At 37.9% G+C, this 15136-nt stretch overlaps 1 protein-coding gene across 2 annotated transcripts; it reads right to left on the reverse strand.

Annotated features, from left to right (window-relative positions):
• Positions 1 to 11480: 11480 nt before the first annotated feature.
• Positions 11481 to 14996, reverse strand: LOC113337292 (DEAD-box ATP-dependent RNA helicase 17-like). Of its 2 annotated transcripts, XM_026583003.1 has the most exons (11): positions 14856 to 14996; positions 14587 to 14659; positions 14273 to 14382; positions 14016 to 14159; positions 13794 to 13902; positions 13259 to 13623; positions 13095 to 13168; positions 12897 to 13014; positions 12710 to 12797; positions 12235 to 12484; positions 11481 to 12118 (listed from the first exon to the last, which is right to left on the reverse strand). In XM_026583003.1, the coding sequence occupies exons 1-11, from the start codon at positions 14959 to 14961 to the stop codon at positions 11837 to 11839; spliced, it is 1719 nt and encodes a 572-aa protein (XP_026438788.1). In that variant the 5' UTR covers positions 14962 to 14996; the 3' UTR covers positions 11481 to 11836. The 2 variants fall into 2 exon arrangements, with proteins under 2 accessions (XP_026438788.1, XP_026438787.1); XM_026583002.1 differs by having other exon boundaries at positions 12710 to 13014.
• Positions 14997 to 15136: the final 140 nt, after the last annotated feature.

Below are 15136 nucleotides of genomic sequence, written 5' to 3' on the forward strand. Positions count from 1 at the left end.
GATAGTAGCACCAACTGCTGTAAAACAACGACAGTTGGTTTTGAAATAAGACTGCTGAAGAACGACGGACTCTGCGAGTCTGTTCTTCGTGTTCTTCAGGTTCTTCAATGGCAGCAGCAGCAGCAGCACCAATTCTCTGTAATTTCCTCTACTCGTCTCTAAACTCCTCCTAACTCTCTCCTAAGGGTTTCTAACCCCTTTAATGACTTGAAACAACTCTTATATATCCCACAGACCCCAAATATCTCGTATAAATTCCGACTTTTTCTTTCTTTTTCTTCTCTGCGCTGTTGAGAGAATAATCGCTTCTGTTGAGCTTTTTCACGTGCTGTTAGCTATAAAATAGCTACCAAACTCTTTCCTAGACTTGAATACCATGTACATGTTAATCCAGCGTCAAAGTCCTCCAGAAATCTCTCAAAAATCTCCTGAACTCGAAACAGAACACGTCTCTCTGTTGAGACTTTGAAACTCTCTCTCGGCCATTCCAGCCCAATTGGTTGGGTCCAATTGATTGTATCAGGCCTGTTTAGTCATGCAGAGTCCATACGTACCAAATACAGCAATTGAATCTCTTAAAATCACGTCCAAAATTCGATCTTCAAATCTGCCAGACGCTGCATGCATTTTCCCGCCAAAATTTGCTTTTAAATTTGAGAAGTTGACCTCCCCTTATCTGTGGCTGGTCTCCCTTTAGCAGATGCCTGGAAATGGGTCACCCCTTAGTAATTAGGTTACCCCTTATCCAAAATCAAGGGTCCGTATAGCAAGTGTCCTCTGGGGCATTTTCCGCACTTTTTTCGGGGTTCCTCCGGGGTATTTCTGGGATACTTCCGGTACACTTCTGAGGCGCTTCCGGTACGTTATCAACGGAGGTCCAAATGCCACATTTTTAGCCAAATTCGCCGCAAGAGATTATTTTCCAAAAACACCTACAAATACATAAAATAACCAAATAAGTACAATATCGAGTACTAACAATATATACAAATGAGCTATATTAGACACATAAATGCGTCTATCAAATACCCCCAAACTTATTATTTGCTAGTCCCGAGCAAATCAAAACTACAAAATAAAATCCTAACTCACTGTCGCAGGCATCGTCGATTGCATTTAGCGTATGCAATAAGCCTTTAAACCCCTAGGTGGCCCTAGTGGCCGAGTTATAGTCTCGGGAGGGCTTACCAGAGATATACCCACAAAACCTGTACTCCAGACCTTAGCTATCTACGCAGAACCTTGGAAGGCACTAAAGAATCTCCTTGGTTGGCATACTTATTGACTACAGGAAGAAGTACCCTGATGCGAAATTCCAATTGCTGTACACGAGTTTGCACTCAAGCATACTAAAATTCATATAAAGTGACAGAGCTCTACTCAGATAGTTGCACTATGGACATCATATTCGGAGTCAAAACTAATCACATGGATAGATCAAGAAGATGGATATAGAAAAACATAGATGGTTTTGATGTTTACTAAGTGAACGGCGTTTCCCATATCTGTCTGAAGGCCTCCGCCAAAATGAACCTATCCTAATGGATTGAGATACTAGTCTGACTAATATCAACACATTGGCATATACAAAGGTACCAGTGGTCGATAACCTAACTCTAGGTCAACACAACTGGCATATACAAGGGTACCAGTGGTCGACTTTATTGAATTTATTCCTTTTGGTCAAATGGTCTGGTCTCAATTTCTTTCTTCTTTTTTTTTTTTTTTTTTTTTTTTTTTTTTTTTTTTTTTTTTTTTTTTTTTTTTTTTGGTAACTACCATTTTTTTTTCATCTTTTTTTTTTTTTTTTATCTCTTTTTTTTTTTTTTTTTTTTTTTTTTCATGGTATCTCAATCACTCTAATTCACCCTAGCATTGGTAACAACTTGAATCGTGGGCCCCACCTATCACTTAGAGAAACATAGTTTAAAAACAAAATAAAATAAAAATAGAAGTGAAAAGGACTCAACGAGATATGGTGAAACTATCATGTTATTTCTAACACCTGAGCTCTGTGCTTTTATGAATAGACTCTTTAGATGTTTCCATCTAATCAGATTGGTTCCTCAAACTCCTACAATCAAAATGCTTCCATCCACTTAGATTAGTTAGTGCAATCCTCAATAGGCATAAATTTCTAGGCTCTGGAGTTTATTTATTGCAAAAATGTGACAAAAAGTGTTTCTTCCCCACCCCCAAACTTAAATCTAACATTGTCCTCAATGTTCTAAAGATGAAATTAAAAGCATGAACAAGGAGAAACTATTACCACTGGAGGAAAAAGAAATAAGGAAGGATATTACCGTATCACATGAACGCGGGAGCCTCCCAGTAAATGCTAAATTTATAGTCATTAGCTAGACATCAAATACCTCAAAAAGAATTGTCACCTTCCAAAGTCGTATACCAATAGTCGAAACAATTGTTGGTCCATAAGACCAAATAGAACTGCCACGAATAGGAGACAAATGCTCAAGATTAGAAAAATGAGCAGATAGAACACAACCTGATCTAAAGTTTCTCGCAAGACAACTGGATTTATCTCGGGTGACCACTTGGGCTTCATATGAGTGTCTCGGCAAACAGCTTCATCCGAAAAACGGGTCTCTAATATATGGATTTTTTCCTGGACATTATCAGGAGGATCGGGTTGTGGAGTCTGAATAGACTCATGGAATACCTCACTAGGCTCGAGTCCCAAGTTAGGGACTTCTAATAGGGATAATTGACGGTCACAAGAATCATTACTAGCCCCAAACTTAGGGTTTTCACTACTCTCACACAAACCTCTCATTATTGCTTGAATTTCCGGATCTTCCCAGTCCTTAAAATACTCAAGAGATTCTTCTAGTTCTCTACCCCCAAACTTAGAATTTTGTGTGCCTCTACAATGACTAGTCACAATGTTCCTAATTTCTAGACCATCGGGTTCTTGAAAAAGGTCAATTGCTTTCTCTAAGTCATAATCAGGTGGTTCATCCTCAGCTTGCTTCATATCTTCTATGGTCCACTCTAAGGCTTCCTTATTTTCTTGAAGCACGGTCTCTGGCCTACTTTCCTGAACACTATCCAAATCGGAAGCTATAATCACAGGGAAAGACTCGGGTGGGCCTAAAAATGTATAATTAGACTCCAACTCAGGAGGCTCTTTTAAATACGGTATTAAGATAGACTCAGAAGCTAGTAATGGTTCGAACCTAGTTTTCCATATATCAATATCTAACATAGGAACAGAATCCAACAAAGCATTAACTTGTTCAATGTTACTATTATCATCGAAATCCAGGCTAAAATGGGATAAACAACTCTCCAATGTATTTTCCGATACGATGTTTGGTAATGACTCCTGAACTAAGGTTCCTATCATGTTCACCTCTTCAATACATGTGTTATCTAGCTCAGAATGTAGCTTGTTTACATTAAAAATATTCAGCTCAATAGTCATATTACCAAAAAGATTCATAATACCATTTCGACAGTTTATGATCGCATTAGACGTAGCTAAGAATGGGCGACCTAAAATCACAGGTATTTGGTTCTCTGGGTCGGGGACAGGTTGGGTATCTAGGACCACGAAATCCACTGGATAAATAAACTTGTCGACCTCAATAAGAACATCCTCGATCACACCACGAGGGATTTTAACGGACCTATCAGCTAACTGGAGTGTTATCTGGGTAGGTTTCATCTCACCAAGTCCTAGCTTAAGGTACACATGGTATGGCAGTAAGTTCACACTGGCTCCTAAGTCAAGCAACGCTTTCTCAACACGGTACTTACCTATTGTACAAGCAATGGTAGGGGACCCTGGGTCTTTATACTTAGGAGTAGTGGTATTCTGAATAATAGAACTCACATGACTAGCTATGAAGGCTTTCTTCTGGACACTGAGCTTACGCTTTCGCGTACACAAGTCCTTAAGGAACTTGGCATAAGAGGGAATCTGCCTAATTGCATCTAATAATGGAAGGTTGATATTAACCTGCTTAAAAACCTCCAATATATCATTAAAGTTGGACTCCCTCTTAGTCGGAACTAGCAGCTGGGGAAACGGGGCTCTGGGAACAAAGTGAGGCTCAACAGGACCCTCATTGGTCTCTTTGGAGACTCTATCAGTCTCCTCATTTTCTGGCTCAGCAGGGTGAACTACAGCATGTTCACTATCAGGCATGGCGACCTTGTTGTCAACTTTCTTTCCACTCCTTAGGGTTGTGACAGCATTCACATGATTGTACGATTTCTCTCCTTTTGGGTTGGGATCAGTACGACTAGGGAACCTTCCATCTTCTCTCTCACTTATGAACTTAGCTATTTGTCCTACTTGAAGTTCTAACTTGGCAAGACTCTGGGAAGTATTCTTCAATTCTTGCCTAGTTTCTTGTTGAAAGCTCATGTGGTTCTTTGTTAGCATTTCATGGTTATTTGCTAACATAGTGAGAGTATCCTCTAAGGTAGAGATCTTTTTCTCGGAAGTGTTCTGAAACTGGGTTTGACCTGAAGAGTTCTTAAAACCAAAACCTGGGGGAGGCTGAGAATTGCTAGACTGGCCTTGACTCTGGCCCTTAGACCAAGAGAAATTAGGGTGGTTTCTCCAACCAGGGTTGTAGGTTTCTGAGTATGGGTCAAACTTCTGACGGTTCTCAAACCTAGAGTTGTTATAGACAGCATGGGCTTGCTCTTCACTAACCTGACCTTCCCAAAACGAATTATCGGCTCTATTCCACAACTAGAGACTTGAGAGGCTCTATTAGGTTCAACAAGGGACCTATTTTTAGTCTGACCCATTTCTAAAGCTTCTAACCTTCTGGATAAAGCAGCAAACTTAGCATCTGACGCAAAACTCGTATCTACCATATTGGTGCTACTTCTATTGACCAAGAGTCTTTTAGGGGGTTCAACACAAGATTCCCACTGTTGGGATTTTTCAGCGATAGCTCCTAAGAAGGCAAAAGCATCATCAGCATTTTTACTAGTGAACTCACCAGCGCACATAGACTCAACCATGGCTTTGGTCGAATAGTCTAAACCATCATAAATAATCTGTACAAGTTTCATATTATCAAATCCATGGTGAGGACACTGAGATAGGAGATCATTGAATCGCTCTAAAAACCTATACAGAGACTCTCCCTCTTGTTGCACACTAGCACTAATTTTCTGCCTAACAGCTGCAGTTTTATGCTTAGGGTAGAATTTCATATAGAAGGCAGCGATAAGTTCCTGCCATGTTTCTATGGATTCAGACGGTAGGTTATTAAGCCAGGTCTTGGCTTTATCTCTCAAGGAAAAGGGAAACATTTTAAGTTTCAAGACTTCATCAGTAAGGTCCTTTATCCTAATTGTCCCACAGATTTCCTCAAAGTCCCTAATATGAAAATAAGGGTTCTCATCATCTTTTCCTAAGAATATAGGGATCATTTGAAGAATACTAGGTTTTATCTCGAAATTAGCCGTAGTGGCTGGCAATTTAATGCATGAAGCTCGGTTGGTCCTAGTTGGGAACATGTAATCTTTCAAAGTTGCCATCGCTGGCACAACTGGAGTACTAGGGGTACTTTCCTCACAAAGAGACAGATTCTCAAAACTGAAGTTTCCAAAAACAGGGCTCTCAAAAGAAGAATCTTCGAGCTCCCTGCTTAAATCAGAAGAACTACTAGGTTTTTCGCTAATCAATCGACCTAGAGTATCTCTTTTCCAAGCCCTAACAAAATCGGGCATACACTAAAAAGAATTCAAAAAAAAAAAAAAAAAAAAAAAAAAAAAAAAAAAAAAAATCCTAACAGGAAGGTTCTAGCAATCACACAGCAGGATGACTCGAATTTACCACAGCAAACCTAAAGATTTCTAGCAAACAACAAGCATGATGGCTCCACTTAGATTGTTTCTAGACCAGCTTCTAATCCTTCGAAACGGAATTCGTTACAATTTGAGCAAACCCCTCTGGAATCAATCCGAGTTAAAGTAAGTTGAATCGAGGCGAGGGAAGCTCAGTGGAGCTTTGATACCCAAAACCTCACCGATCCAATGCGGCGCAGTCACGCATTCAACTCGCAGTAACCGTCAAGAACTTCAAGGTGTGCTTAAAAGAGTAACCAATATTTTTCGAATGATTGTCCTGTTAAGCTCGATACCCTATAGGTCTCTTTCTAGTCCAAATTTTAGGCTTAGGTTCGCTTTAGGTTTCGTTTTCCTAAGGCGGGCAAGAAGGGAGCGGTGATGAAATCCGAACCCTTATCTTATATGGTCCAGTCCTTGCCCTTTACTAGGAATTTAAAAACAGTCCATATTCAAGTCCTCAACATATATTCACCTTAAGGAGTCCAGTAACCCGCTTGCAGGAGATTCGCGGGTGTTTAGAATTTTACCTCCCGTACCAGACGGGCGAAGAACCGCTGAAGTCGACTCGGGCCACGACTCCTATGCCGTGTGCGAACCCGAGGGGCCGAGACGATATCGTAATCGTCGTCCTTCCCTGCAAACAGTTTATATTTAAGGGTACCCTTCCGTAGGGTTTAAAAATAAAAATAAAAATGTCCCAAAATTAATGTCCAAAGTCCATAAAAAAAAATACAAAAGAAAAGAAAGTCTAAAAAAAAAAATTACAAAAAAAAATGTCTCTCTTTTTTTTTCTCTTTTTATCAAAATAAATAAATAAAATTCTTCTTCTTTCGCTCCTTTAGCTTTGCTTTTCGCTCCCAAACTTTAAGTAAATCACCACAAGCTTTGGCAAAATTGTCTTTCGCTCCAACTTTCAAAAATCTGCAAGGAAACAAAAAAAAACCAAAAACGTAAAGAAGAACAAAAATAATAAAAATAATAAAAATCTAAAAAAAAATGCTAACTAAACACAGGTCCGCGTCGGCGGCGCCAAAAATTTGATGGTTTTTCAAATAGTGATTGTAGTAATAGTGGTAAAAAGGGGTCTTTTCAGACTTGTGAAGGTAACAAAATTTCTAGATTTAAATAAAATTTAGGAAAAATAGCAAACTGAAGTAAAAATTTATGGAGAAATAGGGGTTAAGATTCCACCAATCAACAATACTTATGTGATCTAATATTTTTTTTACTATGCAATTTAAATAATTGGGTTGATTCTAAAAATTGCCAAGAGCAGATTTTCCAAAATATCAAATGTTAATCACAAGTATAATGCATCAAGAGTCTAAAACTAAGCATGCATTATCAAGGGAAAACACAGTTGATTAATAAAAACCATTTAAATCATTTTTATCAATGCAATTAATCATATAAAAATATTGCATAAATTAATAAAATAGAGATTACCACATAATTATTGTGAGAATGGCTTCCTCTGTCACCCCTTGGATTGGGTTTAGCTCCTCATCCCAAAAACATGATCATAAGATGTATTCATGGCTTAATAATGTGTTTTTATTGATGAAAATGGTGTAAAAAGAAGTTTGCAACGCTGTATAAATGTTACAGCGTCACTGTTACAAAGTGGAAGGGTCTTAAAAACAACGATAGTAGCACCAACTGCTGTAAAACAACGACAGTTGGTTTTGAAATAAGACTGCTGAAGAACGACGGACTCTGCGAGTCTGTTCTTCGTGTTCTTCAGGTTCTTCAATGGCAGCAGCAGCAGCAGCACCAATTCTCTGTAATTTCCTCTACTCGTCTCTAAACTCCTCCTAACTCTCTCCTAAGGGTTTCTAACCCCTTTAATGACTTGAAACAACTCTTATATATCCCACAGACCCCAAATATCTCGTATAAATTCCGACTTTTTCTTTCTTTTTCTTCTCTGCGCTGTTGAGAGAATAATCGCTTCTGTTGAGCTTTTTCACGTGCTGTTAGCTATAAAATAGCTACCAAACTCTTTCCTAGACTTGAATAAGACCATGTACATGTTAATCCAGCGTCAAAGTCCTCCAGAAATCTCTCAAAAATCTCCTGAACTCGAAACAGAACACGTCTCTCTGTTGAGACTTTGAAACTCTCTCTCGGCCATTCCAGCCCAATTGGTTGGGTCCAATTGATTGTATCAGGCCTGTTTAGTCATGCAGAGTCCATACGTACCAAATACAGCAATTGAATCTCTTAAAATCACGTCCAAAATTCGATCTTCAAATCTGCCAGACGCTGCATGCATTTTCCCGCCAAAATTTGCTTTTAAATTTGAGAAGTTGACCTCCCCTTATCTGTGGCTGGTCTCCCTTTAGCAGATGCCTGGAAATGGGTCACCCCTTAGTAATTAGGTTACCCCTTATCCAAAATCAAGGGTCCGTATAGCAAGTGTCCTCTGGGGCATTTTCCGCACTTTTTTCGGGGTTCCTCCGGGGTATTTCTGGGATACTTCCGGTACACTTCTGAGGCGCTTCCGGTACGTTATCAACGGAGGTCCAAATGCCACATTTTTAGCCAAATTCGCCGTAAGAGATTATTTTCCAAAAACACCTACAAATACATAAAATAACCAAATAAGTACAATATCGAGTACTAACAATATATACAAATGAGCTATATTAGACACATAAATGCGTCTATCATTCTCCTTTGCTGATTTTCTTCTTAGAAGCTCCGAAATTGTACTAGTCCATCCAAGTAGAGTACATACAAAAAAAAAATCAAACAAAAAAATTAGCATAACCGTGCAAGCATATTCAGAGATTTTAAAACAACTACTAATATAAATTGTTAGAGAGAAAATTTTCTTATAACACCAATTCTCCTTTGCTAATTCTCTTCTTAGATATTTCAAAGCTCAGTGTAGAGCGTGCTCATAACGTGTTATAAACTAAAAGAAGATATAGAAAATAGAGAGAAAGAAGAAGAAAAATTCTATTAGATGTGTATGATTACAATAGAAATGCTCTCTGTTTATAGGGAAAAGAATATGAGCATTTACATGAGCATTTACAATGACATCAAGGCATGCACCCATTTACTACCTATTACTACTAATGGTGGTCGTTACAAAGTAAAGAGGGAAGAGAGGAGGTGAAAGGGTGATGGTGTAAGTGTGGTGTAAATCCACAAATATGTTATTCGATAACAGAAATCTATTTATTAGAGACTTATACTTTGTTACTTATGAGTCATGACGTGTACCTAATTAAGTTAAATTTATCCTTTTTATTAGAAATTTTTACACTTTATAACTCCAATATGAGGTTTACAAAAAAAAAAAATCTTTTTTTGATATTTGTGCATGCAAGACAAACTCGAAAATATCGCTAAATGACGCGTTTTTCTCAAAAATCGGTTTGAATCAGCAAAGTCAGCCGCCTCGATCGCTAAAAATAGGAATTGGCTTAGAATCGCAAATCACACCGATTATATAGCGAGTAGCATTACTCGGTGATTATACTGATCTGATTAGAGGAATTTTTGCAGCAAAGAACCTCAAGATTGAACATAATTTTTCAAAGAAGTATATTGAACATCGAAAACCCCCATTGTACTTCGAACATGGACTATGAATTTCCCTTTGTCCAAAATTCACAATCCATTTTTGGTTATTCTTGCAAGCAAATTACCAAACTGAAATAAAAATATTAAGAATCTCCATTAAAATATTTACCGAAAAAGAAGATTTTTTGGAAAAATAATATGAATTATCATTTTTTATGATGAAAAGATTGAAAATCCAAGAATGTGAAATTATCATTTTTTAAGATAAAAATATCGAAAATCCCAAGGTTAATCGCTATGGTCCCTTGATTCGAGATTCAACTTGACAAAAGCGTGGCCAAACCCCTTGATTCAAGTTGTTGTTCAGGGACTGCTTGAATCAAGATTAATGTGCCAACAAAAACTTAACTTTTTTGCGCTCAACCGTTGGGCGCCTCAAATCTGAGCCATTAACCATTGACCACCATTGACCATTAAATGTTGAAATCTAACAATTTCTTTCTTGAATTATCATAGCAGTTAGCAACTGATTCAAGCGGACACGGTTTCAAGTTAAAACTTGAATATCGGAGCGCCAAAGAGGTGAGCCAAACATTTTGGAGCCCAATGGAGAAAACATCGTCATACAATAAAATCCCTAAATTTCTTTGTATTTTCAACAACGGAAGAACTAGAACAATTGTTGCGATTCCAAACATTTTGTTGTTGCTTGTCGTAATTCTAATAGTTGTCACTAAAAACTATTATCAAAATATCATGATTTCTAAAAACCAGATAAGGAAATCAAGAATGGATGAAAAACAAAGATTCCCCAACTATGTAAAGAAGAATTGATTTTTTTTTTTTTTTTTTGATAAACAGGAACCTTTACATTAATTTGATTTCAAGATCGAAAATAAGAGAATACAAAGTAACAAGAACATACCGTAAGAGTACAATACCGAGAAATCCGAAAAGAGAGAGAAGGATTACCGGAGTAAGACAAATACAAGTATGAATAAGATCCGATTAAATCAGGAGAAGGATGGTTTTTCTCGGAATTAAATTCCAACCATTTTGTTTGTTTTTCTTCTTTAGAAAGAAATGCTCCCAAAGTAGGAGTGATTTGCTCAAATCTCTTGTAACTGGTGATGAAGTCTCCGTCATCAAAAAGACCACCAATGAAGATTTCATCGCGCGGATAAGTTGATGATGAAGATTCCGACGAGGAGTTCGTCGCTGGAGACAACAAAGATAGAGATTTCGTCGTTGGAGAGCATCACTATTGATCTTAAAATCCAACCTAATAACCAAGAATCGCCATTAAAGCAAAGATAAACCCCAAAAGAGTAGATAAAACCACCAAAACGGTGTAGCGAAGTAGAAAACATAATAAAAACTAAACAAAACTATTGACTAACCTAGAAAGTAAGGAATAATGAAGAAATATTCTCAAATTTAGTCCTTATTTGGACTAGATCCGAACAGAAAATGAAAATGGTTGTTTTCGATTGTTTTGTTGGAGAAGGAGTGAGAACGTCTAGAGAAAAATTCAAGAAGAATATGACTTTGAATGTGAATAAATCACAGTGAATTTCTTTTTCGAGAAAATAAAATTCAGAAAATTTTAGAGTAAAATCGTCACCTCTAATACCATGAGAAATATCAGAATGAGAACAATAACGTTATTGACCGGTATATTTAGCGACTGTATTACATGTCAGACACAAAGACTTAGTCAATATGATTTGACTAAATATATTCCTCATAACCTAGGTCCACAAGTTCTTGCCAACGCTACAGAAAAACTGAAACGCATAATATCCGTTTTCTAATAAGTTATACGATTTTTAAGCAAAACATCACCTTTTTTTTTTCTATGGACTCGGCGAAGTTACAAGGCTTTTAAAAAAAAAACGGGGATTAAGCCAAGGTTTTTTGGAGCTGTAAAACAGGTTAGTTGCAAGAAAGACACTCTGATCAGATTTGTTAAAGTCATAGAAACCTCAACTTAAGAACATATGAAATTCAAATTCATAAAAAATGTATTCAAGTACTAACTGAACTACGCAAGCAATGCCTGTGAAAACATGCGCAAAATGATAAACAGTTGCTTACTCTAGATGTACCCTAATTTAAAATTTCTTTATACCAAATCAAAATTGCTGCAGTCAATACTGCTAATTCCAAGTCAATACAAGACTCAGGAAAATAAAACGAAAAACAAGGTTACAATATAGAAGCAACGTGACAGTGTAGTTTATGGATACGATGACCAGTGATTACAGTGCTACCTAACTGCATTTCTAGAACCAAAAAGACTGATGGGTATGCCAGTAATACAAAAAGCTCCTAAAAGCTATCACCATACCTCACATCGCATTTGGTAGTGCAATGCCCAAAAGCTTAAGAAAGCAAATCGAGAAGTGAACCAGTGAAGCTTTTCTGTCAGTTCATCTCAGGCCATTTCATCTTGCCCATCTCACTGTTTTCTTCGTTTAGATTGGTTACGGTCAGGTTTTCCAGATTCTTTTCTCTTTCTCATTGGCCCTCTGTGATGCTTCAGATCTTTCTTATTCTTCCTAGCTTGCACTTGGAATGCTCTCCCAACCATGGAAGGTTGGTCTTTGAGCCCAAAACTCTTCGCCACGTGTCCTAAGTGAAGTCTCTTCACCATAAAGATCCTCTTCAGGTCACCCCGATGTGCTGTATACGCACGTATCCAAGAACAAAATGCATCCTTCGCCATCTGCTTCATCTTTTCCTGAAAGCAGAAACCAGATCAGTTTTGGGCCAAACCAAAATGAACATCAACAGTGCTGTAAACATACAAATTGCATAGACATGGGAAGAGATAAATAACAATTGATTGCGGAGTACCTCTGCACCAATGAAAGATTCGAGTGCTCTCTGCAGAATCAAAACCCATGGATGCAACTCCAATGGTACAAACTTCTTAACGTGCTGAGGCTTCTGAGCAGTTATAGGGAAACTGTCCAGGACCTTGAGAAGAGGATACTCTTTAAGCGACACACCATGCTTTTCCAGGTCTCTTAAATAATCCATTTCAACGGGTTGTAAAAATAACAATGCATCTCCTTTTTCTCCGAGTCGAGCTGTTCTTCCAACTCTGAAAACCCCAGCAGCAACAATGCCAGATAAGAGAACTATCCATTATAACCTTTTTATTGCATGTCCGAATGACTGCTGAAAGTGTGGCAGAAATGAAAGGCACGCAAAAAACAGTTTTCATATATCTTAGCACTACAAGATCTAGGAAAAGCATCCACACCACTCTCTTTTTTCGTTTTTAACCTGTTGATTAGGAAGCTCATAAAATATGAAATATACATACCTGTGCACGTATTCACTAGCATCTCCTGGAGAGTCATACTGAATGATACATCTCACTTTCGGAAAATCTAATCCTCTTGCAGCAACGTCTGTGCATAAGAGAAGGGCTGATTTATCAGTTTTGAATCCCTGAAACGAGGTACGACGGCCTTCCTGTTCCATGCTACCATGTAAGCGTAGAAGTTTACCACTGAAAAATTTCTGCTTCTGCTGTGTTCCTGATTCCGTGTCAGAGGACAATTGAAATTCACTTAGGAGTGAGTAGTGGAAATCCACAGCATCACATGTTGAGAAGAATACCACAATCTGTCCAATAACAAAATCAGTTCACATCAAGTTGCGAAGTCAAAGAAAATACAATGGAGGAGTCGGGGTGTGTTCCTCACCTTTTGAGAAGGTTCTTTCTGAAAAAGATTTTTAAGAATGGACAGAAGAACCACTAGACGGGAACCACAGGGCACTGCATAATACAATCAGAAGTTCAATTTAAAATGTGGTACCAATATTATACATGAAGTGTTCACCTGGTTTCAGTAAACAGAAAGAATACCTTTTACGTATGTCTGAACTAACTGAGCTGGTAGGTTATAGCCCGCATCTGAACCACTTTTTAGTGTCGGTACTTCAGATTCTACATCGTCATTAGATATTAAATCCCCTAGATGTTTATGTGATGGTTTTTGCATTTCACCAGAACTCTTCTTCTCATCAAGACCAACCAGAACCGGGTTTTCCAAGCTAATATTAGCTAGATGGTTAACTTTTTCATTTAAAGTTGCTGATAATAACAGGTTCTGCCTAGGGAATTTGGGAAGCTTAGACGCTCCGTCCGCCTTATCATCCAACCCATTTTTCTTTGACCCCAAAACATTAAGTATATCTTCTATCTCTTTACCAAAACCCAACTCTAAAATTCTGTCAACATTACAAACAGATATGCACTTCTATATGTTATACATCAAAACCGGAAAGTGCATCCATACATTTAGCTATTTATAAACTGATGGCTACAAAGGAAAAAAAAGACCAAGATCGGAAAATAGGATCGGTGATGCAGATCAGAAAGTAAGTAAATAGGATCATACCTATCTGCCTCATCAAAAATAATCCACCGCAAGTTAGAGTGCACAAAAGATGACGTATTCTTTAAGTGGTCCAAAAGGCGTCCAGGAGTTGCCACAAGAATAGATATTCCTGTAAATCAACACATGTCAAGAGAGCGTTGAAATTGCTCAAATAATGGAGTTTGCGGGAAAATCATACTACTGCAACAGTTTAGAAATCAAACTGGTAATCAGACATATTACCTTTGCGAAGCCTGGCTTTCTCCTTTGACCTGTTCTCACCTCCCATAACAAAACCTGGAACTATCCAATGAAATCGGTGCAGTAACTTTTGAAGGATTTCATATACCTGAATACACAATTCTCGTGTTGGCACAAGCACCAACGCTTCAAAACCAAAAAAAAATAAAATCTCAATGTCAATCCCAGATCGCCAACTTAGATCACCAGTAATCAACTTTTAAAACAATGAACTCACAGAATTAAGGCTTCACACGTACCCATCGTTCCATGAGACCGATCAATTCTCGGATTGTACATTTGCAAATGATGAATTAGTGGAACCAGATACACTATCGTCTTTCCAGTACCAGTCGCCGCATTCACAAGTCTATAATTTCACTTAAGGAACTCAAACCCACAAAGCAAATTCAACAAATGTCACTCACCACCGCCATAAAACAACAAAAACTCAAATTTAAGCATGTAAATAACAAATGTCACCCACCACCACCGCCGCCACCACCACCGCCGCCACCACCACCACCACGAAAACTGAAATTGAAGCTAATAAACGAATCAACAAAAAGGATACACATGTTTCCCAGAGAGAATAAGTGGAATAGCTTTAGCTTGCACCACCGTTGGAGCTTCATACCCCATCTTATCTATCAAAAAAGACAAACAAAACTTGAAACTTTACTAACAGATTGATTCAAATTCCATATCTTTCAGCATCAATTGAGCTCAAAAACATGCCCCAGATTGTATTACCTCATTTTCCCACAATTTTAATCAGCTCAAACTAGAAACAATCAAAAATCCCCCAAATAAAATCAAAAAAGTCAGAAAAAAAGGAATTACCTTTCAGCTCATCACATAAGGTAGATTGAAGACCCAAACTAGAGAAAGTACAAGAAGCAAACACATCATCTTCTTTAGGTTTCTCTTCTTCTCCTTTTTTCGCCATTTTTAGGGTTTTAGCAACTGCTCCTCTGAGTTTTCTTTCGAGGTTTAAGACTGTTTAACAGAGCAACCCAGATTCAACCTATAAGTCAAGCTGAGTGGGACCCACATAAAAAATCACATCCGTCCAATTCTAATCACCGATCATTGGATGTATTTTCAGCCGTTGGATAGAACTA

This window comes from Papaver somniferum, unplaced genomic scaffold (genome assembly GCF_003573695.1).
Source record: "Papaver somniferum cultivar HN1 unplaced genomic scaffold, ASM357369v1 unplaced-scaffold_158, whole genome shotgun sequence".
Classification (NCBI taxonomy): Eukaryota; Viridiplantae; Streptophyta; class Magnoliopsida; order Ranunculales; family Papaveraceae; genus Papaver; species Papaver somniferum.